General features: G+C 43.7%; 1 protein-coding gene across 1 annotated transcript in view; it reads left to right on the forward strand.

The window, feature by feature from the left end:
* PRKCI (protein kinase C iota) overlaps positions 1-27554 on the forward strand; it is a 111666-nt gene that overhangs the window by 38800 nt on the left and 45312 nt on the right. Inside the window, exons 2-9 of the mRNA XM_040428216.1 lie at positions 9742-9863; positions 14897-14986; positions 15275-15325; positions 17026-17111; positions 17595-17732; positions 17891-17942; positions 19758-19816; positions 25106-25282. Of these exons, the coding sequence (XP_040284150.1) occupies positions 9742-9863; positions 14897-14986; positions 15275-15325; positions 17026-17111; positions 17595-17732; positions 17891-17942; positions 19758-19816; positions 25106-25282 (775 nt within the window). The remainder of the gene's footprint in view (positions 1-9741; positions 9864-14896; positions 14987-15274; positions 15326-17025; positions 17112-17594; positions 17733-17890; positions 17943-19757; positions 19817-25105; positions 25283-27554) is intronic.

A 27554-nucleotide genomic window follows, 5' to 3' on the forward strand; every position in this document is an offset into this window, starting at 1 on the left:
CCATAACGCAATTCTATGACGGAATGCATAACGGACTGCCTTTAGAGGCATTTCATTATTCATTCCGTCATAATAGAAGTCTATGGGCTGTAAAACGGATCCGTTCCGTTTCCGTTAAGCAGGGGAGTTCTCTCCTGCATAACTGAAACGGGATGGATCTGTTACGCAGCCCATAGACTTCTATTATAACAGATTGCCTCTAAAGGCATTCCGTTATGCATTCCGTCATAGAATTGCGTTATGGTCCGTGGTAACTGAATCCAATTCACCTTTTACCAATAAACGAATCGCAAACGTATTTCATAACCGGAAATTCGCTCATCTCTAGTTACCAGTAGAAGGTCCAAATCAATGCTGCTGGTGGCAGACTGTGCAGGGACACCCCCCAACTGGTAGGCTTCTAGCAATGCATTAATAAAGTTCTAGTAGTTGGAATGACACCTCATGGAATAGTACAGGTTTTATAATTTGCAGCCCGGTCACAATGATATTTGTGTGCTGTCCGTTTTTAGTCTTTTTTGTTTGTTTTCTGCGGACCCGAAATACAGGTAAAACTCGAATAATTAGAATATTGTGAAAAGTTCATTTATTTCAGTAATGCAACTTAAAAGGTGAAACTAATATATGAGATAGACTCATTACATGCAAAGCGAGATATTTCAAGCCTTTATTTGTTATAATTTGGATGATTATTGCTAACAGCTTAGGCTACTTTCACACTGGCGTTTCTGGGTCCGCCTGTGAGATCCGTTTCAGGGCTCTCACAAGCGGCCCAAAACGGATCAGTTCAGCCCCAATGTATTCTGAATGGATAAGGATCTGTTCAAAATGCATCAATTTGGCTGCGTTTGGCTCAGTTCCGTTAGACGGTCACCAAAACGCTCCATTCCAGAGCAGAATGGAGGCAGAACAGAGCCAAACTGATGCATTCTGAGCAGATCCTTATCCATTCAGAATGCATTAAGGGCAAAACTGGTCAGTTTTGGACCGCTTGGGAGAGCCCTGAATGGATCTCACAAATGGAAAGCCAAAACGCGAGTGTGAAAGTAGCCTTATGAAACCCCCAAAGTCACAATCTCAGGTCCCCTTTGCTCAGGGGGTATGGACTAATTAGCTGACTAGAGTGTGACACTGAGTCTAGAATATTGAACCTTTTCACAATATTCTAATTTTAAGTTGCATTACTGAAATAAATGAACTTTTGCACGATATTCTAATTTTTCCAGTATTATCTGTAAATTAGTCTGTTTGCGATCCGCAAAAAATGTGTATTGGACATGGACAAATATGGTCCTGTGCATTAGGCCTAAAATGACTCTTGATTAGAATACAACAGTCACAGAATACACATAGATTTGCGTTCACTAATAGTGATCCTATGTGATAAAGAGTACCCTAAAATAACGTACCCGCTCAGTGTACATAAACATACACGAACAGAAGACAATCTGAGACTAAAACGGGTATAGTAGCAAAATATAAATATACTTTATTAAGTGATACATAAAAAAGATTAATGCAATACATCAGATAAAAAAGGTGGACTACACCTGAGGGGACATAACGTAGTCACACAAAAATAGGGGAGGCAACCACAAAGTTAAATTAAAGATACATATAGAACACCCTTAAACATAATGATATCACATCTATATGTCATAAAGGTAAAAAAAGACAATCTAGATATAGATCTCCAAGCATACATATGCAAAAGGAAGACCTATCCAATGTGTCTATAAATGTCACAAGTATCAAGACAGTACTAATATATAGCTATATGTCTCCACATGGATACAAAACTGCCTGTGCACTGTAACAAAATGCACATAGCAATCAATCACCTTGGTGGTCACACATATGAATGACAATCAATCACTTAAGTGGTCCCATACCCATACACATAGGGCCAGATTTATCATTAGCTCAAGTTAGAATAATGGAGTGAAAAAGTGGCAAAAAAATGCGCATACACTAAAACTGCGCACAAATTTGCGACTTTTTTCTGCTCTGCACTATGCTCACCAGTTTTCTGAAAGTGGGCGTGTTTTCTTATGTAAATGAATCTCTAGACAGATTTACTATTGAGACTATTTAAAAAGTCGCAAAAAAATGCGCAATTTCACTCCAGTGAGGACCATGCTTATCTTATGAGACTTTTTAATAGAACATGCGACTTTTTCGTAAAGATGTGTGACTTTTGTAAAGCTGCTTACTGACGAATAAACTGCTCCCGTCAAACCACATTTATTACAGTCTTAAAGGGCCAATCATAAATCTGTCTTGGCTAAAACTGACTTTAGCCATATGTGAAAGTGGAGTGAGCTGTCAGAGTAATGATAAATCTGGCCCATAGTGTCATCCGTCTCATGGGTAGAGAATCAGACTCTATATGTATGTGTAATCATGCACGTAGGTATCATAGGGCAAATAAGGCTGTTGCCAATACTAGCAATAGAGTCCTATATAAGGCCTCATGCACACGACCGTTTTTTTTTACGGTCCGCAATAACTGGGTCTGTTGGTCCGTGATCCGTGACCGATTTTTCATCCGTGGGTCTTCCTTGATTTTTGGAGGATCCACGGACATGAAAAAACTGTCGTTTTGGTGTCCGCCTGGCCGTGCGGAGCCAAACGGATCCGTCCTGAATTACAATGCAAGCCAATGTGGACGGATCCGTTTGACGTTGACACAATATGGTGCAATTTCAAACGGATCCGTCCCCCATTGACTTTCAATGTAAAGTCAGGAGTTAATATACCATAGGATCGGAGTTTTCTCCAATCCGATGGTATATTTTAACTTGAAGCGTCCCCATCACCATGGGAACGCCTCTATGTTAGAATATACTGTCGGATATGAGTTACATCGTGAACCTCATATCCGACAGTATATTCTAACACAGAGGCGTTCCCATGGTGATGGGGACGCTTCAGGTTAGAATATACTAAAAGAACTGTGTACATGACTGCCCCCTGCTGCCTGGCAGCACCCGATCTTTTACAGGGGCTGTGATCAGCACAATTAACCCTTCAGGTGCCGCACCTGAAGGGGTTAATTGTGCGTATCATAGCCCCCTGTAAGAGATCAGGGGCTGCCAGGCAGCAGGGGGCAGACCCACCACCCTCCCCAGTTTGAATATCATTGGTGGCCAGTGTGCGGCCTCCCCTCCGTCGGCCCCCCTCTATTGTAATATCATTGGTGGCCAGTGTGCGGCCTCCCCTCCCCTGCCCCCCTCCCCCCCTCTATTGTATTTTCATTGGTGGCCAGTGTGCGGCCTCCCCCCGAGCATTGGTGGCAGCGGAGATTCCGATCGGAGTCCCAGTTTAATCGCTCTGGGGCTCTGATCGGTAACCATGGCAACCAAGATGCTACTGCAGGCCTGGTTGCCATGGTTGCTTAGCAATATTACAATATTAGAAGCATCACTTCATACTTACCTGCTGGCTTCTGCGATGTGTCTCCGGCCGGGAGCTCCTCCTACTGGTAAGTGACAGATCAATGCGCCGCACAGACCTGTCACTTACCAGTAGGAGGAGCTCCCGGCCGGACGCACATCACAGCAGCCAGCAGGTAAGTATGATGCTTCTAATATTGTAATATTGCTAAGTAACCATGGCAACCAGGCCTGCAGTAGCGTCCTGGTTGCCATGGTTACCGATCGGAGCCTCCGATTAAACTGGGACTCCGATCAGAATCTCCGCTGCCACCAATGATCGGGGGGGGGGGGGGGGGGGGAGGGGAGGCCGCACACTGGCCACCAATGAAATTACAATAGAGAGGGGGGGCGACGGAGGGGGGAGGGCGGGGGAGGGGAGGACGCACACTGGCCACCAATGAAATTACAATAGAGGGGGGCCGACGGGGGGGGGGGGGAGGCCGCACACTGGCCACCAATGATATTAATACAATAGAGGGGGGGGGGGGGGGGGAGGCAGCACACTGGCCACCAATGATATGCAAACTGGGGAGGGAGGGGGGTCTGCCCCCTGCTGCCTGGCAGCCCCTGATCTCTTATAGGGGGCCATGATATGCACAATTAACCCCTTCAGGTGCAGCACCTGAGGGGTTAATTGTGCGGATCACAGCCCCCTGTAAGAGATCGGGTGCTGCCAGGCAGCAGGGGGCAGTCATGTACACAGTTCTCAGTATATTCTAACTAGAAGCGTCCCCATCACTATGGGAACGCCTCTGTGTTAGAATATACTGTCGGATTTGAGTTTTCACGAAGTGAAAACTCATCTCTGAAAAAGCTTTTATGCAGACGGATCTTCGGATCCGTCTGTATAAAAAGTAACCTACGGCCACCGATCACGGACGCGGATGCCAATCTTGTGTGCATCCGTGTTCTTTCACGGACCCATTGACTTGAATGGGTCCGTGAACCGTTGTCCGTCAAAAAAAAATAGGACAGGTCATATTTTTTTGACGGACAGGAAACACGGATCACGGATGCGGCTGCAAAACGGGGCATTTTCCGATTTTTCCACGGACCCATTGAAAGTCAATGGGTCCGCGAAAAAAAACGGAAAACGGCACAACGGCCACGGGTGCACACAACGGTCGTGTGCAGGAGGCCTAAAAAAGAGAGGTAGCAGGGATGAATCACCCAGACGCCCCCATCCACAAAGTGGAAACCGGGATCCCAGAGATCAACCCCCGCAGCTTACATAAGGTAGCTGATTGTGCCAAAAAAAAGGGTGATAATTGCAACAAAAGGTAGCCTCACACAAAGAGTAACATACCCATGGGGATAGAAATCTGTCCAACTCAGGAGAGCCACGTACCCCGACACGCGTTTCGGCTACAATGCCTTCTTCTGGAGGATGACTCTTGAGCTGTAGGGGGTGTAGAGCTAGCGGTCATACCTGCGCCCTAGAGCCTGAGGGGGCCTTGTTACAGATTTAGCATTGGGGCCCCTAAAGCTATTAGTCACGCTTGTGGATCTGTGTCATATTCTCTGTCCTGTATGCAGCATACAGATGTACATTACCTTGGTGGTTATGTGGACAGATGAAGTGCTGCTGCAGAGAGAGATCATGGACGGCTGATATCATTTATTTTATACTGCCAAATGATGTCTAATTATTTTTGCTTGGAGGGGCGGATGTTGGTAAAGAAAGGGGGAAAAGAGCAGCCCAAATGAAACTGATGGGAGAGAATACGTCGACTTGTCGTAGCACGCTGAGCTTGCCGCGGCACCACCGCTGATTTCCTGGGGAGTTGCTGTAATTGGATGTACATTGCCATATGGCGGTGTTATAATGTGTAGGACACACATTAACCCCTTCAGTGAGGTGAAAAGAACAGTGAGGTTCTGTGTCTGGCATATGTGTTTATAACTAAATATATATTCTATTAGCGGGTTCAGTCATTTATCATAAAAGGCACTCAGAATCAAGAATAAAGGTGTGCAAGATCTATTGATGAGCAAAGAAGCCGAATAAAGGTGTGGTGATACAACCTGCTAATTCTGCCTCCAATCTGATGTGTATGGGAGGCAGCCCTGCTCCCCTCCAGTGTCTGCGGTGAATTGGGTCGATTGGGCAATAGTATATTTTAAGGCTACTTTCACACTAGCGTTTTTTGCTGGATCCGGCAGGGTTTAGCAAAAACACTTCCGTTACTGATAATACAACCATCTGCATCCGTTCACAACGGATCCGGTTGTATCATCTTTAATATACCCAAGACGGATTTGTCATGAACTCCATTGAAAGTCAATGGGGGACGGATCCGTTTTATATTGTGTCAGAGAAAATGGATCCGCATCCCAGGACGGAAAGCAAACCGCAGCATGCGGTATGAGAATGGAACAGAACGCATTTTGGAGCATTCCGTTCTGTTCAGTTACGTTTTGTCCCCATTGACAATGAATGGGGGAAAAACTGAGAAAGTTTTGTTCCGGTATTGAGACCCTATGACGGATCTCAATACCGGAAAATATTAACGCTAGTGTGAAAGTAGCCTAACAGACCCAAATCTTTCCTCCCATAAGATGAGCAGTGGGTTTGTGTGGCAGCCACTTGTTCCAGGAGCCGGCCTGCTCAGTAGGAGATTTGGGGGCCGGGGTAGTTTTTGGGCTCCAGCAGCAAATTGCTAGAGGTTTGAGCTATAGGATGATTTACATAAAGAAACCACTAGTCCTTTCTGAAAAGTGCAGAACAATTTTATCTACAGTCCATGTCGGATTTTCTGGAAGGCTTTAGTTCCCATGTGGATGTACCCTAAAGCAGTTCTCCGGGACTTGATAGCTTTTTGTCTTGTAGAAGCTCCATTCACACATCCGCAATTCCATTCCGCATTTTGCGGAACGGAATTGCGGACCCATACATTTCTATGGGGCCGCACGGCATGCGGCCCCGATCCGGAATTGCGGACCCAGGTCCGCAATTTCGATCCTGAAAAAAATATTGTGAACTGCAGACTGCCCACAACATGAGATGTTAGTGTAGTTCTGTTCTCGTGCTATTATTATTTCTTGCGAGTGGTGATATACTGGTCGGAGGAGACCTCTAATGAATGCCGTAGTTTATGGGATGTAATTACCTGCTGGGGGGAGGACGAGAGACTGTTGATAAGTATGCATTCCCAGTTCCTGTGGGTCTCTTGCTGGTCAGTAATTACTGCCTCTAATCTCCATATTGTCACAAGCTTTAAAGGTTTATTCCAAGAATAATTTATTTAGATTTTCGTTTTGCAACGATGACTCCTATTATATGGAAATGCAGCATGGTGGCCTGGTGGTCATGCAGTGCTGGAATCTTGGGCAAATGTTGTATAATCGTATGTTCGAGTGCCCTCCAGATATTCTGTGCACCCCCTACACTTATGAAACTGTAATGATGGATCATTAACATGTAAAACTCATTAGCATAGGGAAGAATGCTGGGTTCATCTGCATGAGTTGTGCTCGACCAGTTTTTAGGTCTGAGCTGGGCAGAACTTTTTGATGTTTTTGTGTGCCGGTCCAATGTCCAAAGCCAGAAATACAAGGACAGAAAAATGCTGCATGATGGTGCAGGGAGACATCGACATTACAACTGATACAGGAAAAAGGTCCAATATACAATATAGGCACAGCACTCACCTGCTCATCGTTTGGAACGCAGCCCCAAAGGTAAATGCAAAAAAGAGGAACAAATTCCAGCTTCCCAATAAAAACGATGGTCTTTATTAAACAAGCGCTAAAAACTCCCATAGGAAAAAAAACGTATCTACGCGTTTCGGATTAAAACATTATAATCCTTACTTATGAGTAAGGATTGTAATATATTAATCCAAAACGCGTAGTGTTTTTTCTATGGGAGTTTTTATTGCTTGTTTAATAAAGACCATAGTTTTTATTGGGAAGCTGGAATTTGTTTCTCTTTTTAGGAAAAAGGTCCTGGTCAAGCATCAGAAAGTTAAAATCCAATTTTATTCAAATATGCGATAGAATGAAAGCATCTAGGGGCACATCCATGGGTAGATGTTGCTGCTTACGCATTTCAAGCCTGTAAAGGACTTGAAACGCTCCTTTGGGAATGCAGTCTACCACTGAATGTGCACCTTGATGCTTTTAATATGTATTAGAATAAAATTAGATTTGAACTTTTTTTCAGTGCTGGATCTGGTCCTTGCATATTTGCACTGCTACCCAGGACCCGGCCTGGCATTCTTTCTGTGCGTTGTTCCTGGGGGCTGTGGGCACGATCGGCTACGTGGCGGTGAGCTGACTCCTCTCCTTTGCACTTTGTTGTTCACATTCCAGCCGAAGGGCCGTTTGCTAAAAATGATCCCTTAGAAAACCAATGGGATCAGTTCTAGTTAAGATTCCTTTTGGTGTTTTTCTAGTACGGCAGAGGGTAAAGAGAACGGATGACCAGCTATTTGAAAGCACATACCTACGTGGGCAGAAGATCCATCCACAAATGTATTTATCCTGTAAATATACTGTATTATTGCTGGCTGTATTACATGCTTGTGATGGTACTTTGTCACCTACTTCATGGTAAATATATTAAAAGCATAAGATGAGTGTAATCTGTGATTCCCACCCCACCCACACTCGGCTCTTCTGTTACTGCTGTGTATCAGGGGATTAGCAAGCCGAAGCAGATAGGCTTATAATATATACAGGTCTTCCTATGAATATCTATTACATTTCTATTGTGTGGAGTATCTTGGCAAGCGCTCCCAGTTCTTGCAGGCTTTTGATAACCTCCTCGTGCAGATATGCAGTATTTATTGAGAGGAAGTCTGCTACACATTCTCCAAGGAAAAATACCCTGGTTTCTTAAGTGGTAAGAATCTAGAGTTTTCTGGTTAGGCTACTTTTACACTAGCTTTTCTATTTTCTGGTATTGAGATCCGTCATAGGGTCTCAATACCGGAGAAAAACGCTTCCGTTTTGTCCCCATTCATCGTCAATGGGGACAAAATGTAACTGAACAGAAGGAAATGCTCCAAAATGTGTTCCGTTTGGTTGCGTTCCCATCCCGGGAACAAACCACAGCAAGCTTCAGTTTTCTTTTCGTCATGAGATGCGGACGGATCGGTTTAGCTCTGACACAATAGAAAATGGATCCGTTCCCAATTGACTTTCAATGGAGTTCATGACGGATCCGTCTTGGGTATGTTAAAAATAATACAACCGGATCCGTTCATAATGGATCCAGATGGTTGTATTATCAGTAACAAAAGCGTTTCTGCTGAACCCTGCCGGATCCAGCAAAAACGCTGGTGTGAAAGTAGCCTTACTTTCCACATGGATTTATATTTTTAATTTAGTGTGCTGCCCATTGCTGAGCCGAATGTGTATGGGGAAGGGGGGGTCGAGAGAGAGTCGTCTGTTGACTATGGTTCGACCAACAGCTACTAAATATGTGTGACCACCCTTACAGGACAGTGGATGCAGATTCCTAGAAGTTCGCCTTACATAGCTGGAAAGCAATTACTAATAGTTCTGGCTATTAACACTATGTAAAAATGGTCTTTTTTGCACTGGTTCCTTCAATAATAGGCCATAAAACCATTTTTTTTGCGTGGGGGGGGGGGGGGGTCCAACCAATCGGTCGTCCAACTGTTACCTACTAAAAATCTCATTTATATTGCCAGCTTCAGCTCATCCACCGCTTCTTGCCTTGTCTGGCCTACAGTTTTATTTTTCATACATGCCTTAATTTTACTGCTGTCCCATGGTACCCTCGTTTTATGAAAATGACTAATGGTGAATAGATACATAGTGTATGATGATGCACCTGACCACTAATGCTGGCGATTGGCTCCAATGCTCTCCTTTGAGCAGGGCCAAGGCTTTTTCTGGAGATCCGGTGACGTACTCTCCACAGGTAAAGCTAGGTGGTTGCTTTCACCTGACAGTGAGCCCGGTGACGTCACCAGCACTAGTGGGCGGGCTTTAGCGCCGCTCTAGCCTGTAAAGTGGCTGAAGCCTGCCCATCAGTGCCGGTGACGTCATGACGTCACCAGGAACACTGCTAGGTGGAACCTCCGCCTAGTATTGTTAAAGACATAAACAAATCATGCTCCTATCAGGGGGGCCGGAGATGCTGAACCCAGACAACCCCTTTAAGTAAGGTCCTCTTTGTAGCGGCAAAAACAAGCACCACTGGGAGCACTGGAGTGGCTGCAGGGGAGTATGGTTTTCTGTGGAGTGCATTTCTTTTCTCACCTAATGGTTTTATTCACTGATCTTCTTTCTGACCATATATCAAAATTAGCTTCTTTTTTTTCCCCCACAGAGACATCATGATTACCCATTTTGACCCCAGCATCACCTTCGATGGGCTTTGTACCGAGGTGAAGGAGATGTGCGCCTTTGACAATGAGCAGCTCTTCACAATGAAGTGGATTGATGAAGAAGGTAAGAACTGCAAACAATCCTAACTTAACTCCTGTGGCATGGGCAAAGATTCGGTATGGCAACCCCTTGCAAAACATGCGCACATTTGCCTACAGAGAGCTTACTAAATGTACGCCCTCACCCCAAAACATAACACGTATACCACACGCATCAATAGCATTTCTATTTGATACACACAGACATAGACCACTGTCACACGGAAGTATTTGGCATCAGGATTTGAGAAAACCTATAAAGGAAAGATTTTGCACCTATTTCTTGTTTTGGACCCCCTTCTGGTTTTTGGCTTAAAAATTCTGATGCAAAATGCTGACCAAATAATGACAGTCTGAGTAAGGGCTCTTTCACACTTGCGTTATTGTCTTCCGGCATAGAGTTCCGTCGTCGGGACTCTATGCCGGAAGAATACTGATCAGGATTATCCTAATGCATTCTGAATGGAGAGTAATCCGTTCAGGATGCATCAGGATGTCTTCAGTTCCGGTACGGAACGTTTTTTGGCCGGAGAAAATACCGCAGCATGCTGCGCTTTTTGCTCCGGCCAAAAATCCTGAAGACTTGCCGCAAGGCCGGATCCGGGATCAATGCCCATTGAAAGGCATTGATCCGGATCCGGCCTTAAGCTAAACGTCGTTTCGGCGCATTGCCGGACCCGACGTTTAGCTTTTTCTGAATAGTTACCATGGCTGCCGGGACGCTAAAGTCCTGACAGCCATGGTAAGTGTAGCGGGGAGCAGGGGAGCAGCATACTTACCGTCCGTGCGGCTCCCCGGGCGCTCCAGAGTGACGTCAGGGCGCCCCAAGCGCATGGATCACGTGATCACATGGATCACGTCATCCATGCGCATGGGGCGCTCTGACGTCATTCTGGAGCGCCCGGGGAGCCGCACGGACTGTAAGTATACCGCTCCCCCGCTCCCCGCTCCTACTATGGCAACCAGGACTTTAATAGCGTCCTGGGTGCCATAGTAACACTGAAAGCATTTGGAAGACGGTTCCGTCTTCAAATGCTTTCAGTACACTTGCGTTGTTACGGATCCGGCAGGCACCTCCGGCAACGGAAGTGCATGCCGGATCCCAACAACGCAAGTGTGAAAGAGGCCTAAAGCTTTATGTTGTTTACACACACACATATAGACAATGCAGACACATATGTACATATGTATGCTGTAGACACGTGTATGTATTGCATGTACTTGCCTCTCCTGCAAAGCCATCACAGCAGTAGGCCTCATGCACACGACCGTTGTTTGGGTCCGCATCGACGGCGGCTCGGATGCGGACCCATTCACTTCATTGGGGCTGCAAAAGATGCGGACAGCACTCCGTGTGCTGTCCGCATCCGTAGCTCCGTTCCGCGGCCCCGCTAAAAAAAAATTACGCCCTATTCTTGTCCGCGATTTGCGGACAGGAATAGGCATTTATATTGCCGGCACCTGTTCCGTTCTGCAAATTGCGGAAGCCAACACGGGCTGCTTCCGTTTTTTGCGGATTGGCAGTTTGCGCACCGCAAAAAAACGGAACAGTCGTGTGCATGAGGCCGTAGAGGGCAGAGCTTCTCCCCCTCCGTCAAGGACAGACAGCTGTCTGGAACCAGTTACAGCATCTGGTAAGAAACTCTAGCTGCTGTAACTTGAAGGAAGAAAGGCATGAGAGTGAGAGGGAAGGCAGCCCCCCCCCCCCCCAGGCTACGTCCTTGTATAGGCATATGTTAGTACCATGCAATGTGGTGCAAAGAAGAGGCAAACATACAATGTACTGTATAGGACTTATTATTTATTCTTATGTATGACATTCATAGATTATTTCAATATTTTCACAGTTGGTGGCAGTGGGTTGGGGAATGCTTAGATTATCTCCCTGCTCTGGGTTATATCCCATCATATTGAGAATGTTGGAATCTTTCTGTATTTTATATATCATCCATTTCTTCTATGCTGGTAATGGATGTTGCTTTATCTAGCAGCAGCGGGCCTGTTCTAGCCAGGTATTTGCCGATGGCTCTGATTTTGATTTATACAAACCATAATTTGAAGCACTGTAACTCCCCGCAGCCGTGTGCCGTGCCCTGTCAGCGGTGCACAATTTATGGTGTGCATATACATGAGAGGAGTACATGTGCAGAATCTTTACAATGAGCGCCCGCTGATAGATTCACATGCATTGCACAGCAGTTTGTCTTAGCCGCATGACATGAGCCACGGATCGGCTTTTTCCATCTTCTCATCTGTCTCCGTTTTTACTGATTATATATTAATAGCTGTGAGCTGTTTCATCGTGTTTATGATATTTCACCATTGCGCGGATTACATTTCATAATGTGATATAGCTGTATTAGAAGAGAGGCCATGAATGCTATAGCTGCCCAGGATTAACAGTAATTTATCATAGATATACCTTTGCTTTTAATAAAATAATCAGTTATAAGCACAAGAAAATCATTTGAAAGTGAAAAATATTTGCAGAAAAACACAACTATTAAAATGGACACTTAATTCTGCCATATTTATAAGGACACTAATTTATTATTATTATGAAGTTGTTGCCATATGTTTCTGAAAAAAATATTGTGGTAATTGTTTTTGCAGCATTCTTGTTTTTTGCCACATGTGCAGCTAAAATAAAGTGCAGTTTTCACAGGTACCAACATCTACTGGTTATATGGGCGACACTGGAAAAGCATCTCATTTTATAGCCTACAGTGAAAATGCATGTTATCAGCTCACTATCCCTACTAGGCTGTGGATTAACGCACAGAGCACATTAGTAGATACTTTCACACTGGCGTTTTGGCTTCCCGTTTGTGAGATCCGTTCAGGGCTCTCACAAGCGGTCCAAAACGGATTTTGCCCGAATGCATTCTGAATGGAAAAGGATCCGCTCAGAACGCATCAGTTTGCCTCCATTCCGCTTTGGGGGTGGTCACCAAAACGCTGCTTGCAGCGTGAAAGTAGCCTAAAATTAGGCCCTAATCCCACTGTGTGATAGCCTCTTACAGGACGATGAATGGCCAAATGAACATTGATAGGAAAGTAATATGTAGAGGATCCGGTCGGCACTGCTGTAGGTGTGGGGTTTATTCTGGTGCTGCACTGATAAATGTGAGGAGCAGTGGTGCTCAGCATAAAAAACAAGTGGTATTTGCAACAAAGGAGAGAAAAGAAAAAAGAATGCGGCACTCGCCAAAAAAATACTCTAAAACTGCATTTTTTGGTGAGTACCGCATTCCTTTTTCTTTTCTCTCCTTTGTTCATTCATTTTTATTAAGGATGAACACACATGTAGATAAAACATCATGTACAAATACATTGTGAAGCGCACATCAAAATATTGATCATTTGGCTACAGAACATGGATCATAAGACCTATTCAAGGTATTCTCCCGCCAATACATGAATAAATGACCCATAGTGCCCGTGCAGACTTAACAAGACAGACTAAGACATTTAACACACTTTTCTCTTCTTTGTTACGAACATTGATAGGAAAGTGTAAATATATCCACCAGAAAGCATTTCCATCTTTTATACCGAAGCACAAATGATCTTTTGTCGGCAGCACACGTCCCTGTGTAAACAGGGGACGTGTTGACGACAATATGCAAACTGTAGGGGACATACTAACGATTGTTCGTCCCCATGATTTTCATTCATTGTTACGTTTTCATTTGCTAGCACTGATTGATACGCTATGTTGTATATCTGTGCTCGTTTATAGGCAGATAATCTGCCTGTGTAAAAGGACCCCTGGTGTCATATAGGCTTGGATAAGCACATCCGTGGGACGCCATTCCCCCAACAGGGGGATGTTTGTATACTGCATAAAAATGGTATGGATTAGCTTGGGCTACTTTCTCACTTGCGTTTGGTGCGGATCCGTCGTGCATCTGCACAGTCTGATCCGTTCAGATAATACAACAGCATGCATCCGTTCAGAACGGATCCGTTTGTATTATCTGTAACATAGCCAAGACGGATCCGTCTTGAACACCATTGAAAGTCAATGGGAGATGGATCCGTTTTCTATTGTGCCAAATGGTCTCAGAGAAAACGGATCCGTCCCCATTGACTTACATTGTGTGTCAGAACGGATCAGTTTGGCTCAGTTTCATCAGACGGACACCAAAACGCTGCAAGCAGCGCTTTGGTGTCCGCCTACAAAGCGGAATGGAGACGGAACGGAAGCAAACTGATTCCATTCAGAATGCATTAAGGGCAAAACTGATCCGTTTTGGACCGTTTGTGAGAGCCCTGAACAGATCTCGCAAACGGAAAGCCAAAGCGCGAGTGTGAAAGTAGCGTTAGACTGCTTTATTTCATACATTGCTGTACAGTAAAAAAAATATATAAATTTTTATGTATGTTGCACAGTATAGATTTATTTTATTCATTTTGATATTTGTACAATGGAACCCTATATAGCCTTCAGTTGTAGTCCTGCTCCTTCTTTCTGGAAACTGGAATAGTGACTTTGGTGTTTGTTATTTCCATTCTTTTCTAATTGTATTTGGGAGGTAGGAAGAAATAGCTCCTGAATATCAGGACTCTTGAGTTTGTGCGCTGTATTGAGGGGACTCCAGCGCAAGCTGCTTACTTCTCAATGTGTATTGCCTTAGTTGTTGGATTGTTTCATTCCTGTAATTCCTCTTGGAAATGTATGCATAAAAAAACAGTGCGTTACCGTTCCCCCTGTCAATGGGGCATGTCCCTACACATTCTGACAGTATCGAACTGTGTAAGGACACATCCTATCATCAAGGGGAATGGTACACCCAGTGGTCAGTATATTTCTAAGGGGAATACCGGAGATAATGGTACAATGCCTTGTTTTACAAGTAATTATTTAATGAAGTGCAAACCTCTGTGACCAATACTCGGGATACCTGCCTTAATGGACTAGATATTATTACACATAAAAATTCTGTATCCCCCATCTCATATGTGTTAATACTGTAGCACCAAATTTCCATCTATTTAATGATTTTTTTTTAGATATAGTTGGTGTTAATGTGCTGTTGCCTTCTTTGATATCAGGAGACCCATGCACTGTGTCCTCACAGCTTGAGCTAGAAGAAGCTTTCCGGTTGTATGAACTGAATAAAGATTCGGAGCTGCTAATTCACGGTGAGAAAAGTCCGATCTGTGGAGTCGCATTAATCGACGCTGCGCTGAGCTTGGATTATTGATAGTTGCTCATAATGCATGCGCTTTGTTTTAGAGAAGTCATTTACTGGTCGCACAAGTGTTGTTTTTTTTTACAGAATGTCATTGTATACAATCCTGTGGTTTACTGTGCCATTCCGTTATGTTTTGGGTGTCGCTTTTGTGTGTATATATCGACACATTTCTCCATGTACGTTGGGCGCCTTGCACTTTGGTTTGGCATTGTTAATCTCTTGTGTTTCTTTTTAGTTTTTCCCTGTACACCTGAGAGGCCTGGCATGCCCTGCCTAGGAGAGGACAGTAAGTAGATTTAGTTTGATTGTGTGCATGTTTGAAATACAAAATAATAAGCATGGCAACATCACCACGAACACAAAAGCCATAGAGGGCAGTTGGGAGTATGCCAGGTAACGTCTCACACTTTTGGGCAGGTGACTTAAAAAAAAAAAAAAGTAGGTGGTACTTTGCAGAAGGGGGGTTGCCTCTCCTGGGTTGTCAGATTTACAATTTGACTATAATTTACTGCAGAACCTGGTTGGTGTTGATTGGATTTTCTGGCGCACTGATTGCTAGAAGATTTTTAAGAGGCCTTCCCCTCGTAATCAATTTGGAGCCTCTTGCTTCGTCATACTTCATATTCAGCATTTTTTTAATCTATTTTTTTTTCTCTCTACGTTTTTATGATACTGTATTAAAATATTAAAACCTAATCATGATATATTGCAGTTTTCACTCGGTCCACTAAGCCTGATAATAGACTGACACTTTCACATCAGCTATTAGCTATATATGTAGATAACACAGGATTGATTACACCTTTCACAATGGGTGATGGACACAATTTAGCTCCACCTCCCTGCACAAGCTTATAGAGCATGCCTAGTCTCATAGAAGTCACTTTGTATATATATATGTGTGTGTGTGTGTATATGTGTGTGTGTGTATATATATATATATATATATATATATATATATATATACACATATACACACACACACACACACACACACTTTATCAAGATCTCATTTTCATTAGTAAATTAAAGTCTAGCTCATGCATTCCCTTTAAGTGTGGGTGCTCTGTAAAATATCTTATGATAATTGTCAGATAAAGCTAAATAATCATAATTGTAGTATTCATTTTTCCGTCAGTTTCTTGCTATCAGAGAATGAATGGAACCTTGGTGCATACTTGACCTGCCATTGTGGGGATCAGTGGAGGTCACAGTGGTCAGCCCCCCACCGATCTGGTAGTTGTTCCCTATCCTGTTTATATGGGATAACTGTAAAACTTGGTTCAACCCCTTTTAAAGGGGTTATCCAAGATAAGAGAAATATGGCTGCTTTGTTCCAAAAACAGCACCACCCCTGTCCGCAGGTTGTGTGTAGTATTGCAGCTCTTACCCATTGACGCCAATGAAGCCACAACCCATGGACAGTAAAGGTGCTGTTTTTGGTAGAAAGCAGCCATGTTTTTCGTATCCTGGACAACCCCCTTAAGGCATATCTGTGATCAGTTCTACAGGCGCCAGATACTTTTTTTTTTTTTCCCCCTGTCTGAACATATAAATGAGAAGAATCTGGGTAAGGCTGTTGGTGATCCCCAGGCTAATAACTTTGTAGAGGTATCAGGCCTGCTAATAATTGAAGGGCTGCCAGCTTAGGCCGGGCCCTGTGGCATGATGACGTCACGTGTGGTGAGGTGAGTCATCACATTCATATGACCTCTTGTATGATGTCATCCTGCGGCACTGGTTACTCATGATCCCAGCTGCATGATGATTTCTTTTTATTGGAAAAGGCAGAGGCTTCCTACGTTAACCTCCAAAGACAAATATCAAAGTTGAACAGGCAAATACATGGAAATCCGAACCTGTCCTTTGCATGTGTCAGTCTACATGGATAGTATTACATGATTTGGGGTCAGACTGCATCCTGCATGATTCCTGAAGAAATGTTATAGAATTCTAACACGTTTTCTTGTTGCACACTTTTATCAGAGTCCATCTATCGACGCGGAGCAAGAAGGTGGCGAAAACTATACTGTGCAAATGGACATACCTTCCAAGCCAAGAGATTTAACAGAGTTAGTAGCATTTGTCGTAGGTTTGTCTGTGTTATGGTTGTCTTGTATCACCGCTGTACATCTCAGAATCCGACAGTAGCCTCCTATGCTTGTAAATCTTTCCCTTCTTGAACATGGGGAGCTTTATTTATCACAAAGCAGACAACGATCGAGGTTGTCCATAACCACCAATCAGATTTCTGTTTTCCAGTACAGGTTGGAAGCTAAAAGCTTGAATCTGATTGCGTAGCTTCTCCGGTTTATGGGCCCCTATTATATATGAGACTTCTTTGACATCATTTTGAAAATCATATTGTCAGGTTATACTTCAGTGTACAATAAAGAGCGCATCTCTAGGGTTTGCGTGTTGCCTTTGGCTGCTAATGGCTGAGGATGCATGTGTCAGGTTTTTATAGACTATCTAGAGGTGAATATTCTACAAGCTGCTTTAAATGCTTAGGGTCATGAAATGGGCGTTTTATACTTGTGGCGTTCTCTTTACAGCGAGCACACTGTGCCATCTGCACTGACCGAATATGGGGGCTAGGACGGCAAGGTTACAAGTGTATCAACTGCAAGCTGCTGGTTCATAAGAAATGCCACAAACTTGTTAGCATTGAATGTGGGCGACACACGATAGCAGTAAGTAACAGTTACCGTGCTTTTCAGATACAATCCATTTTTTTTTTTATTTATTTATATATTTTTACTTTTGTAAATTTGTGATTTACAGCATAGCTGAAACGAATGTGTAGGCGTGCATATCTAATAGGTTTTTGTTTATATTGTTATTATTGTAGGAACCAATTATACCTATGGATACACCAAGCATGAATCCACAAGTTGATCCAGGTATATAACAGCACTGCATTATTAAAAAAATGTATTGTAATTATCAGGAGCCAGATATGTTGGTAGATCAATGATATCTAGTAATTTAGAGAGGACCTGTCACCTCTCCTGATATGTCTGGTTTAATAACTACTTGCATTCCCCATGTCATAACATCTATTCTTATGGTGCTATGTTCTGCCTTTCCGCTGTTATTTCTACTAGAAGTCTGTAAATGTACAGATGGGTGTTACCATTTGGGGGCGTATCCCTGCACAGTCTGACACCAGCAGCACTGATTGGACAGAGTCAGACATACCCGCTACTGGTAACCCCCAGCAGTACCTTTATTGCAGACTGCTGGCAATTCATTTGTAAACTTCTAACAGGAATAATACAGGAATGGCACATGACAGAGTCATGAGAATAGAAGCTCCAGAATTGGTATTACATGGAGAATGCAAGTAGTCACTAAAATGGACATGTCAGGAGAGAAGACAGGTCCTCTTTAATCCCTTTCCGACCAGCGCCGTACTAGTATGGCGCCAGCCGGGTCTTGAAAGATCGCCCCCACTTCTCAGCGGAGCGGGCGCCATAGCTTCGGAGTGCCTGCTGTTTTATACAGCAGACAAGAGCGGCTAATGTCCGCGACTGGACATTTTAGGTGCCATGGCCAGTCCAAATGAAAATAAATCCGATTTTTTTTTTTTCGCCCCCCAACTTCATTATTTTATCACTATGGAAACACAAGAAAAACTATACATATAAGGTATTGTTGGATTTGTACTGACCTGTAGAATGAAAGTAACTGGTCAGTTTTATCACACGTTGAATGTCGTAAATAAAAAATTCACCCCATTTGTAATTTTTTTTTCCTGCTTCCCACTACATCATATGCAATATTAAATAGTGACGTTGGAAAGTACAACTTGTCCCGCAAAAGAACAAGCCCTCATACAGCTATGTGAGCGGAAAAATAAAAATGTTATGGTTCTGGGAAGGCAGGGAGTGCGAAACGTAAGCGCATAAACAAAAAAAACCTCTGGGGTAGAAGAGGTTAAGCTGGCCATGCACTTCTGACCCCTTCATGTAACACATGTGTTCTAAGTAGGGATGGGGAATAAATTGCGCTGCCAGACACCTGACGACAAAAAGATGTGTTGAAATTCAATAACATGATCCTTCTTTTCCCTGTCCTCTGTCATCAGGAGGTCGGGACACCCCCTATGCACCTTAAAGGGGCTTTCTGGTGATAATTATAATTTATGTAATGCTTGCAGCCTGCCTCTTGAAAAAGAAGATTCATATATCGATCCTCTGCTATCAGCATCATCCAGTTCCTGCACTGTCTACAGAAAATAAAGTATTTTATTAAAATGAATTATAGGCCATTTAGAATAGTTTTTAATGAAATTATTTAAAAGCTTGGTTACCCTTTAAAGAGCCAGCTGACATTATTGTAATGTGTGCGGCCTATGTTACAGACGAGTGGTATAGTGCCGATAAATATAATGCGCTCGCATCTGCCGGTTTAGCACTGGGATGTATTGTGCCGGCGTTTTTCTCTGTTTTGTCATAAAACTAGAGAACGAAAAAGAATATTGGACTCTAGGGTGCTTCAGTTCAGAATGTAACGAAACTCCTCAATGATGGAGAGCGGGGCACAAATGACCAATATGCATAAATGACTGTGTGACAGATGTGGGATAGCTGGAAACTGCTGTGCTAGCTGTAATGTCACACATTCCCCGAAGTGTGTTCATATAGCCCAGCATAGACCCTTAGGAAAATAACCTACTAAAACCAGAAATGCTCTCTTTTTTTTCCCCCCTCTAGAATCCACCTATAGGCATAGGAGCCAGAATAGTATAGACCAGGATGGTGAAGAGAAAGAGGTAAACCAATTTTAAAGACTTGTTATTGTATGGCGTCGCTGACTTGAGTTAGTTTTCTACTTTTTATATTCTATACTGTTTGCAGCCTGACCTTGTTTGGCCATTTGTGTGGGAGTTTGACATCCCTCAAGAGGAGAACAAGAGAAATAAGCCTCAATACTACGTAGTCTGGTCGCTGCTGCACTTGAGGAAGAAAAATTAATAGCTGGTGCCGGACAGCGGTGACCTGTAATACCTAGTGTCATATATCTGCTATTTTTATTACCCAGTGTACTTTTAAATTGGATCTGTTTCTTGGAAACCAGCGAGACCATTCCTTCGGAATAACATACAAGCATTGCTTGTCTAATATCTTCTTTATTGGAAGCCTTTCCAGTTTCTGGGATTTTTTTTTTTTTTTTTGATCCGCTAACAAGACTTTCTGCTATTTCTACCATTATAGTGGGTCTGAAAGCTCTGTGTATGTTGCCCAGGCCCACACTTAGATGCTCTGTGACCAGTGTTATCGCTAGGACATGTGAAGGAGAGCAGACCACGCTTTCCATTTATTGCCTAAAGTATCTGAATGCTGGCACTGCTATTTCCATCAGCCCCATAGAAGTGAATGGAGCGGTGGCCACGCTTGCGTGGTGCGTTTCCCATTCATTTCTATAGGACTTCTGAAAATAGCCAAGCACTCCATTTGGCTATTTCCAGCACTCCCTTAGAAATGAATGGAGAGCGGCTGCACATGCATGATCCACTCTCCTCCACTTTGCAGGCTCCGTTGTAGAGATAGGTGCAGAACCCAAGGTGGAATCCACATCTGTCAGACATTGGCGGTATATCCTAGCAATATGCCACCAATGTATGAGTTGAGCCAACCCCTTTAAGATTTTATAATGCTCTGAATCCACACAGATTTCTATTTTATTGCAAATAAATTAGGTGTTTCTTATAACAGCTAGTTATATCCTAGATATTATAAAGTATCTAAAGGAGGTTGAAAATAAAGTTGGTTGTTGACGTCTTCTCTACTGTATCTTTGCACTCTGTTTTCTAAATTGCTCCACAGCTCTTTACATTGATTTTAAAGTGGCAGGGATTATTAAAGTACATGATGTAAACTGTAGTAAAGGTAATTTTCTTACCATTGACTGTATTTGTGACTCATAACCTCCCTTCTGATCTTCAGCTGTGTCATGTGACCAACACTCTGACCTCCAGTTGACACAGCATCTTGTGTGGACCAGTTTCTCTGTGTATTATTATGGGAGCCTCAATGTCCATCTCATAGGAATGAATAGAGAAGTAACTGACTTCCTGCTCTGTGTCAGTTGGTCACATGACACAGCTGAGGTTCAGAAGGGAGGTTATAACTCACAAATACAGTTAATGGTAAGAAGATTACAGTTTATATCATGTACCTTTCTAACAGGTCAGAGAATAAAGAGTTTTGTAGGAGTGCTTCTTTAAGACTCAGGGGTAGTCTTTGGGGTATTCATTGTGTGAACTTATTTTAGAACGATTTGCTTGGTTTGTTCTCATGATGATAATTGTTGGTTTCAGAAGTAATTCCTCCTGTGATGGAGATTTTAATTTGCAACTAGTTTGTGCCCAAGTACAAAAAATCTGTTGCAGTCTGATCCTTAAATATTTTTTTTTACACCTGGAAACCGTTTTTAATCTAAGTTAAATGGGAATGTAAATTATTGTATGTTGATTTAAAAAAATCGTGAAAGATAAAAAAAATAAAAGTAAACAGTTTCCCACTCGCTCAACATCCTCTGCACCCCAGCAGTGTGACGCTTGGGTATTAAACCAGCAGATGAGGCTGACGATTGTCGCGAAGGAAGCATTTCTTCCTGACAATCGCATGCTCGTCATTGGAGGAGACCGCTGCTTTTACATGCAGAGATCTCCTCCACATAATGGAGAGGAGTGATCGCTAATGCCATTGCTCGTCCCCATACAAAATCATTACTTGCCGGCAGCAGACCCTGATTAGACTGCACAATCTGCCACCGGCTAACAATTAGCCTGCTTAAAAATTGTGATTGCCCAATGAACGTGCATTTGCAGCACTATTACACAGGCAGATCATCACTAACAAGTGATCAAGTAGAAGAAAACACAATGCAACAGTACTCTGCAAACATAGAATATATAAACTAATACTGTATCCACTATATGAATGAATATGAGGTATTGGCAAATATATTTTGATCAAGATCGCTTGTGCCCAGCCACCATGGCAAGGTGTCCTCATTTTGCAAGGGAACCCATGTTGGTATTTTCACATCTTGTTGATGTAGCGCTCTGCTTTTCGACAGTTCAACACTTTAAAGGGAACCTGTCATCATGAAAATAATCTACAAGCAGCATGCTATAGAGCAGAAGGAGATGAGCTGATTGATAATTATAGTTTGGTGGAAAAAGATTCAGTAAAATCATTTACATTCCTGCTCATTCTGGACTTTGAAGTCCGGGAGTTGGTCCTATCAGTGATTGACAGCCTTCCCTCCATGACTGTGTATACAGAGAGCTGTCAATCACTGATGGGACGTCTCCTTGACATTAAAGCCCAGAACGAGCAGAGCTTCAAATGAATGGAATACAAGTAATAAAGAATTTGTTCCCCATAAAACTAAATATCAATCTGCTCAGCGTCTCCTGCTCTAGAACATGCTGCCTGCAGTTCAGACGCCATGTTCAACATGACAGGTTCCCTTTAATTCCCATATTTGCAGCAATGGCATCTAGGTGCCAAGTGTGAATAACCTAGATGTACAGTAGTTTTACCTGCAGTCCATAACCTACCCAGCTCTGAAGGTAAATAGTTAAATGCCCTTTTTTGTATTCTTTGTGTTTAAATGAGTCCTCTCTGGAGATTTTTCTTTGGATCCCCCAGGTACTCATACATCAGGATCATATGGTCTTGTCAGATGGGTCCTTCAGCTAGCTTTCATAATGACAGCATAGGAACCTGTCACTGCTAGCATAATGCAGACAGAGTGAATGCTGGGTAACTGTCCTGCTGAAGCGATGTACTCTTTGATCACTACTTGCAGTGTAGATATATAAACCTGTAAGTGCTGGCTTCCTGCACAGTGTGTAAGAACAGTAGTTTGACATGACACCTATTGACTGGAGATGAGCACTATAATCCTCTACTTCACTCATTTTTCAGAGTACCAGGGAGCTGAGATCTGGCCTACTGCATACAGGGGTCTCACACTTAGGGGGCTCTGCTCTGGCTGGTTCTTGTACCAGCGGAAATGAGGTGGACTGTGCATTCACACAGCTACTGTACATTAAAGGGAACCTGTCACCTAAAAAATGCCTCCCAAACCACCAGCATTACCTTAAAGGGAACCTGTCACCTCCAAAAAACATCCTAAGCCGGCAGCAGTACCTCAGAGTAGCCAGCAGCGTGTTTATAACAATCCTTTACTTCCTGCAGGCAGATGAAGCAAAAGCTGTAAAAACGTTCTTTAATCCCCGGCCGGCGCGCTTCTCTAGTCGGGCTTGAAGTCTCGGGGGCAGCGGCCTCCTTGCTTCAAGTCACGGTAACCACGCCCCCTTCCCTGCCCCTTCGCTGTGACTGACAGCGCTTATGCACGGCTTTGCCGAACTGCCGGTTGTCAGCAAGGAGGCCGCTGCCTCCGTAACTTCAAGCCTGACTAGAGAAGCGCGCCGGCAGGGGATTAAAGAACGTTTTTACAGCTTTTTCTGCATCTGCCTGTAGGAAGAAAATGATCGTTACTCTCAGGTATGTTCCTAAAGATCCTATTCTTCCTCCGGCCAGATGCACCAAAATCTTGAAAAATGAACTTTATTCCCTGCATGCGCTATGTAACAGCAGAATTTGAAGTCAAGGGGGCAGCGGCCTCCTCGCTTCAAGTCAAGATAACCACGCCCCCTTTCCCTGCCCCTTTGCTTTTGATTGACAGCCGATAGCTTTCGGCTGTTCAGCAAAGCCGTGCGAGTGTGCGTCTGACGTTCATGTGCACGGCTGTCAATCAGAGGTGAAGGGGCAGGGAAAGGGGGCGTGGTTATCTTGACTTGAAGCGAGGAGGCCGCTGCCCCCTTGACTTCAAATTCTGCTGTTACATAGCGCGTGCAGGGGATTAAAGTTAATTTTTCATGATTTTGGTGCATCTGGCCAGAGGAAGAAAAGGATCTTTAGGAACATACTGCTGGCTACTTTACGGTAATGCTGGTGGTTTGGGAGGCGTTTTTTAGGTGACAGGTTCCCTTTAACTTGTATGTATCTCTCCTGAATCTGATCCAGTTTTGGCAAATATACAGCCCTAGGGATCAGTTCACATCTATATTTATTTTTTTGCACACGTTTGGTGGGATAATCCCAGTGGACATGTTAAATGTGTCCATAGCCCCCCACCCCCATGCGCCAAATATATGCCAAGAGTGTGTCCTTTTGGGCTGATATGGGTCAGCGTACTTTTTAAAAAAAAAATTATACTGTATAGGAAAGCATAGTCTACTTTGTATGCAAAGGAAAGTATAAAAAAAAAGTCATAGCACACAGTACGGTAAGCTGATGTATACCCATACAGTGACATTGGCGGCTTCCATCTGTATACATGTATGTATTCCAAGTATATTTTGAGGAATACTAGCTCAGTATAGCTCAGACGATATGTGAACAGTACCTGAAAGTATTGCTGTGTAGATTCACATGTGACTATCCTGCTCCCTCCATGTTTTGGAAGCATGTAGGGGACAGCTAGGGGAGCTCTACAATGTGTGGCCCCCTCTGAGAAGAAAGTTGGTTCTCATCTTCCTACTGAATCCAAGCCTGAAGTTTCGCGTGTGGCTGGAGTTGTCGTCCTTGTTGGGGTTGTGTTTCTAGTGGGTGCAGGGATATGCTGTATGCCTTATTGATAGTTTTCTATACGGGCACTTTCATAAGACTCCTATTATGTTGTAGATACATTTTAGGAATAAGAAATGATGCTGTAACCCACTTTTCTAGGATGCACTCGCTATATGAAGAAAGCTTGGTTTTGATGGTAATAGGTTAGCTGCGGCTGATTGAACAAGCGCACATTGGTTTATTTCTTCTTTTTGGATTCCTTTTCTTTCTCTCTGCAATAATGGATCCTATGTTCTTAGCTGCATTTGTCCTCAGGAGTCTTTCATGAAAGCTGCTCTTCCTGAGTTATCTGCTTCTTCCCTACCAGTTGAGACTGTCTAAATAGCTACAAAGGGTGCTCTAACATGAAATGACAGCTTTAATCAGCTACTTTTTGAACTTCTTTTTTTTTTTTTTTTTAAATAAAACAGGCAAGGAACAGCAGGGACAGTGAGAAGCCCCCCTCCAGCCTTGGATTGCAAGATTTTGACCTGCTCAGAGTTATTGGAAGAGGAAGCTATGCCAAGGTCCTATTGGTGAAGTTAAAAAAGACAGAGCGTATCTATGCAATGAAGGTGGTGAAAAAAGAACTCGTTAATGATGATGAGGTGGGCATTATTACGTACACTGGGATTATAGAAAATATCTTGTATATTATATGCTCTCCCTGTACACACATGTACTTTTGTTTCTGTCCATCTCATTAATAGTGTTTTTCCTTGTTGTTCTACCAGGATTTCTCCAATTAAATTGGAGGCCTTAAAGGGGTTTGTTTAAATAATCATTACTTAAAGGGATTTTCCAGCTTTTTAACAAATTTGGCTGGCCCCTTCACCTCTTCAGTCCACTTCTGTTAGCCATGCACATGCACTGACCCCCTCTTATAAACTTCCAGCATGGATAGGGGTCACATGTGCTGCTGCAGTGGTGACGTGTCCCACAAGCGGCACGTCAATGGGTCAGAGATGCTTCATAATTATGGTGCTCTTTCTGAAGACTATATTTCTTAATGTATTTACAATAGCCAACTGGCATACATAGACTGATAAACTACGAAAAACTGGCTGCCTCGATGACCCGCCTCAGCCAGCGATTTTCTGTATATCAAGTGACATCACAGGTGGACATGCAGTTTCCTACAGAAAAAAAAAGGCAGGTGCCATGTATCAAGTCAGGAGTTTTTGGGGCTTTTTTGGCCCCAAAAAGTGCCAGTACCAAAACTGTGTGTGAAGGACCTCTTAGGCTAGTTTCACACAAGCGGCAAGGAACTCCGGCAGGCTGTTCCGGCGGGTGAAAAGCCTGTCGGATCCGTGCTGCCGCTAGTGCATGCGTGCCCCCGGACTACCGCTCTGGCCCCATTGACTACAATGGAGGCAGGCCAGAGTTCCGGCGGCAGCACGGCAAACATGCCGGGAGGCGGCCAGAATAAAACTACGACATGACCAGCACGGATCCGACAGGCTGTTCACCCTCCGGAACAGCCTGCCCGAGTTCCTTGCCGCTAGTGTGAAAGTAGCCTAAACGTGGTTATAACCGTAGATGTAAGGTGTACCCACCAATTTTGGTAGTATTGGCTATCTAATTTATATGGGAATCCTGACAGGGATTCGGCATGTAGGATTTCAAATGAGCAATCGTCATAAGCGATAAGTTGCTGTCAGTGGCTTGTTCCCCTCTCCCCATTGAAAAACATGCATATGTTTTGAGAAGTCATAAGGAATATCTGTCATCGAACGATGGTTCGAACCATGGCTGTCTTAAAGGGAATCTATCACCAGTTTTATGGTGTCTTAACTAAGGGTAACATAAACGAATGACAGATCCCCTTAGCAAAATGCTGGATCACTTTCTTCATTTCACCCAGCCATTTTGCCAAAACCTGGTATTGAACAGCTCCAGTGCATAATCATGAGTCCCCATATTCATGAGCTCCTGGATTCCCCGTCCACCTGCTGCTGATTCATATGGAAAAAAAACTGTCACATTTAGAAGCAGGGAGTGGGGAGAGCCGTTAGCTCAGGAATATCAGGACTCATTGGCATGCGCTGGAGCTGTAAGGAGATAAAAGCAAGGGCCTCAGAAAACTGATGGCAGATTCTCTATAACCCCTTAATGACCGGGCCGTTTTGCACCTTCGTGACAAGGCTTATGTGATAATAATTTTGGAACACTTTTACTTATCCAAGCCATTCTGAGATTGTTTTCTCGTGAGACATTGCACTTCATGACGGTCATAAATTTGAGTCAATATATTTCACCTTTATGTATGAAAAAATCGCAAATTTACCAAAAATTTCGAAAAATTTGCGATTTTCAAAATTTCTATTTCTCTGCCTTTAACCCCTTCACGCAACATCACGTACATGTACGTGGGGGAATGTGGTGCCTCACCGCATCCCCACGTGCATGTACGTGATCGGCTTTCACTGTCAGCGCAGGGAGCGAAGCGCTGAAGCTTCAGTGAAGCCGGCGTGCTGGGGTTGCTAGGCAACCAGAGAAGCCGGCAGGAGCTGTATTGGAGCTCTGACCCGCCCACGATCGCTGTGATTGGTCCATTACTGCAGAGGGACCAATCGCAGCGCATCGGGGCAGGTAAGGGGGGGTTAGGCAGGGACTATGTGCTTCTCCTTCTCTGATCGCCCCAATTCCTGTCAGGGAAGCGATCAGAGAAGGAGAAAGTGTGAAAATCTTCCCGACCTATGACGAGTATACTCGTCATGGCGCACTGCTACTTAGCACGCCATGATGAGTATACACGTCATGGCATAAACTGTCACCATGTCTGCAGACATGGTGACAGCGCTGAGATCCTGGCTGTCACACACAGCCGGGCACCTTAGGTCAATGCCGAGGGGGGTCCTGTGACCCCCCCCCCCCCCC

The sequence above is a fragment of the Bufo bufo genome, chromosome 4, assembly GCF_905171765.1.
Source record: "Bufo bufo chromosome 4, aBufBuf1.1, whole genome shotgun sequence".
Lineage (NCBI taxonomy): Eukaryota > Metazoa > Chordata > Amphibia > Anura > Bufonidae > Bufo > Bufo bufo.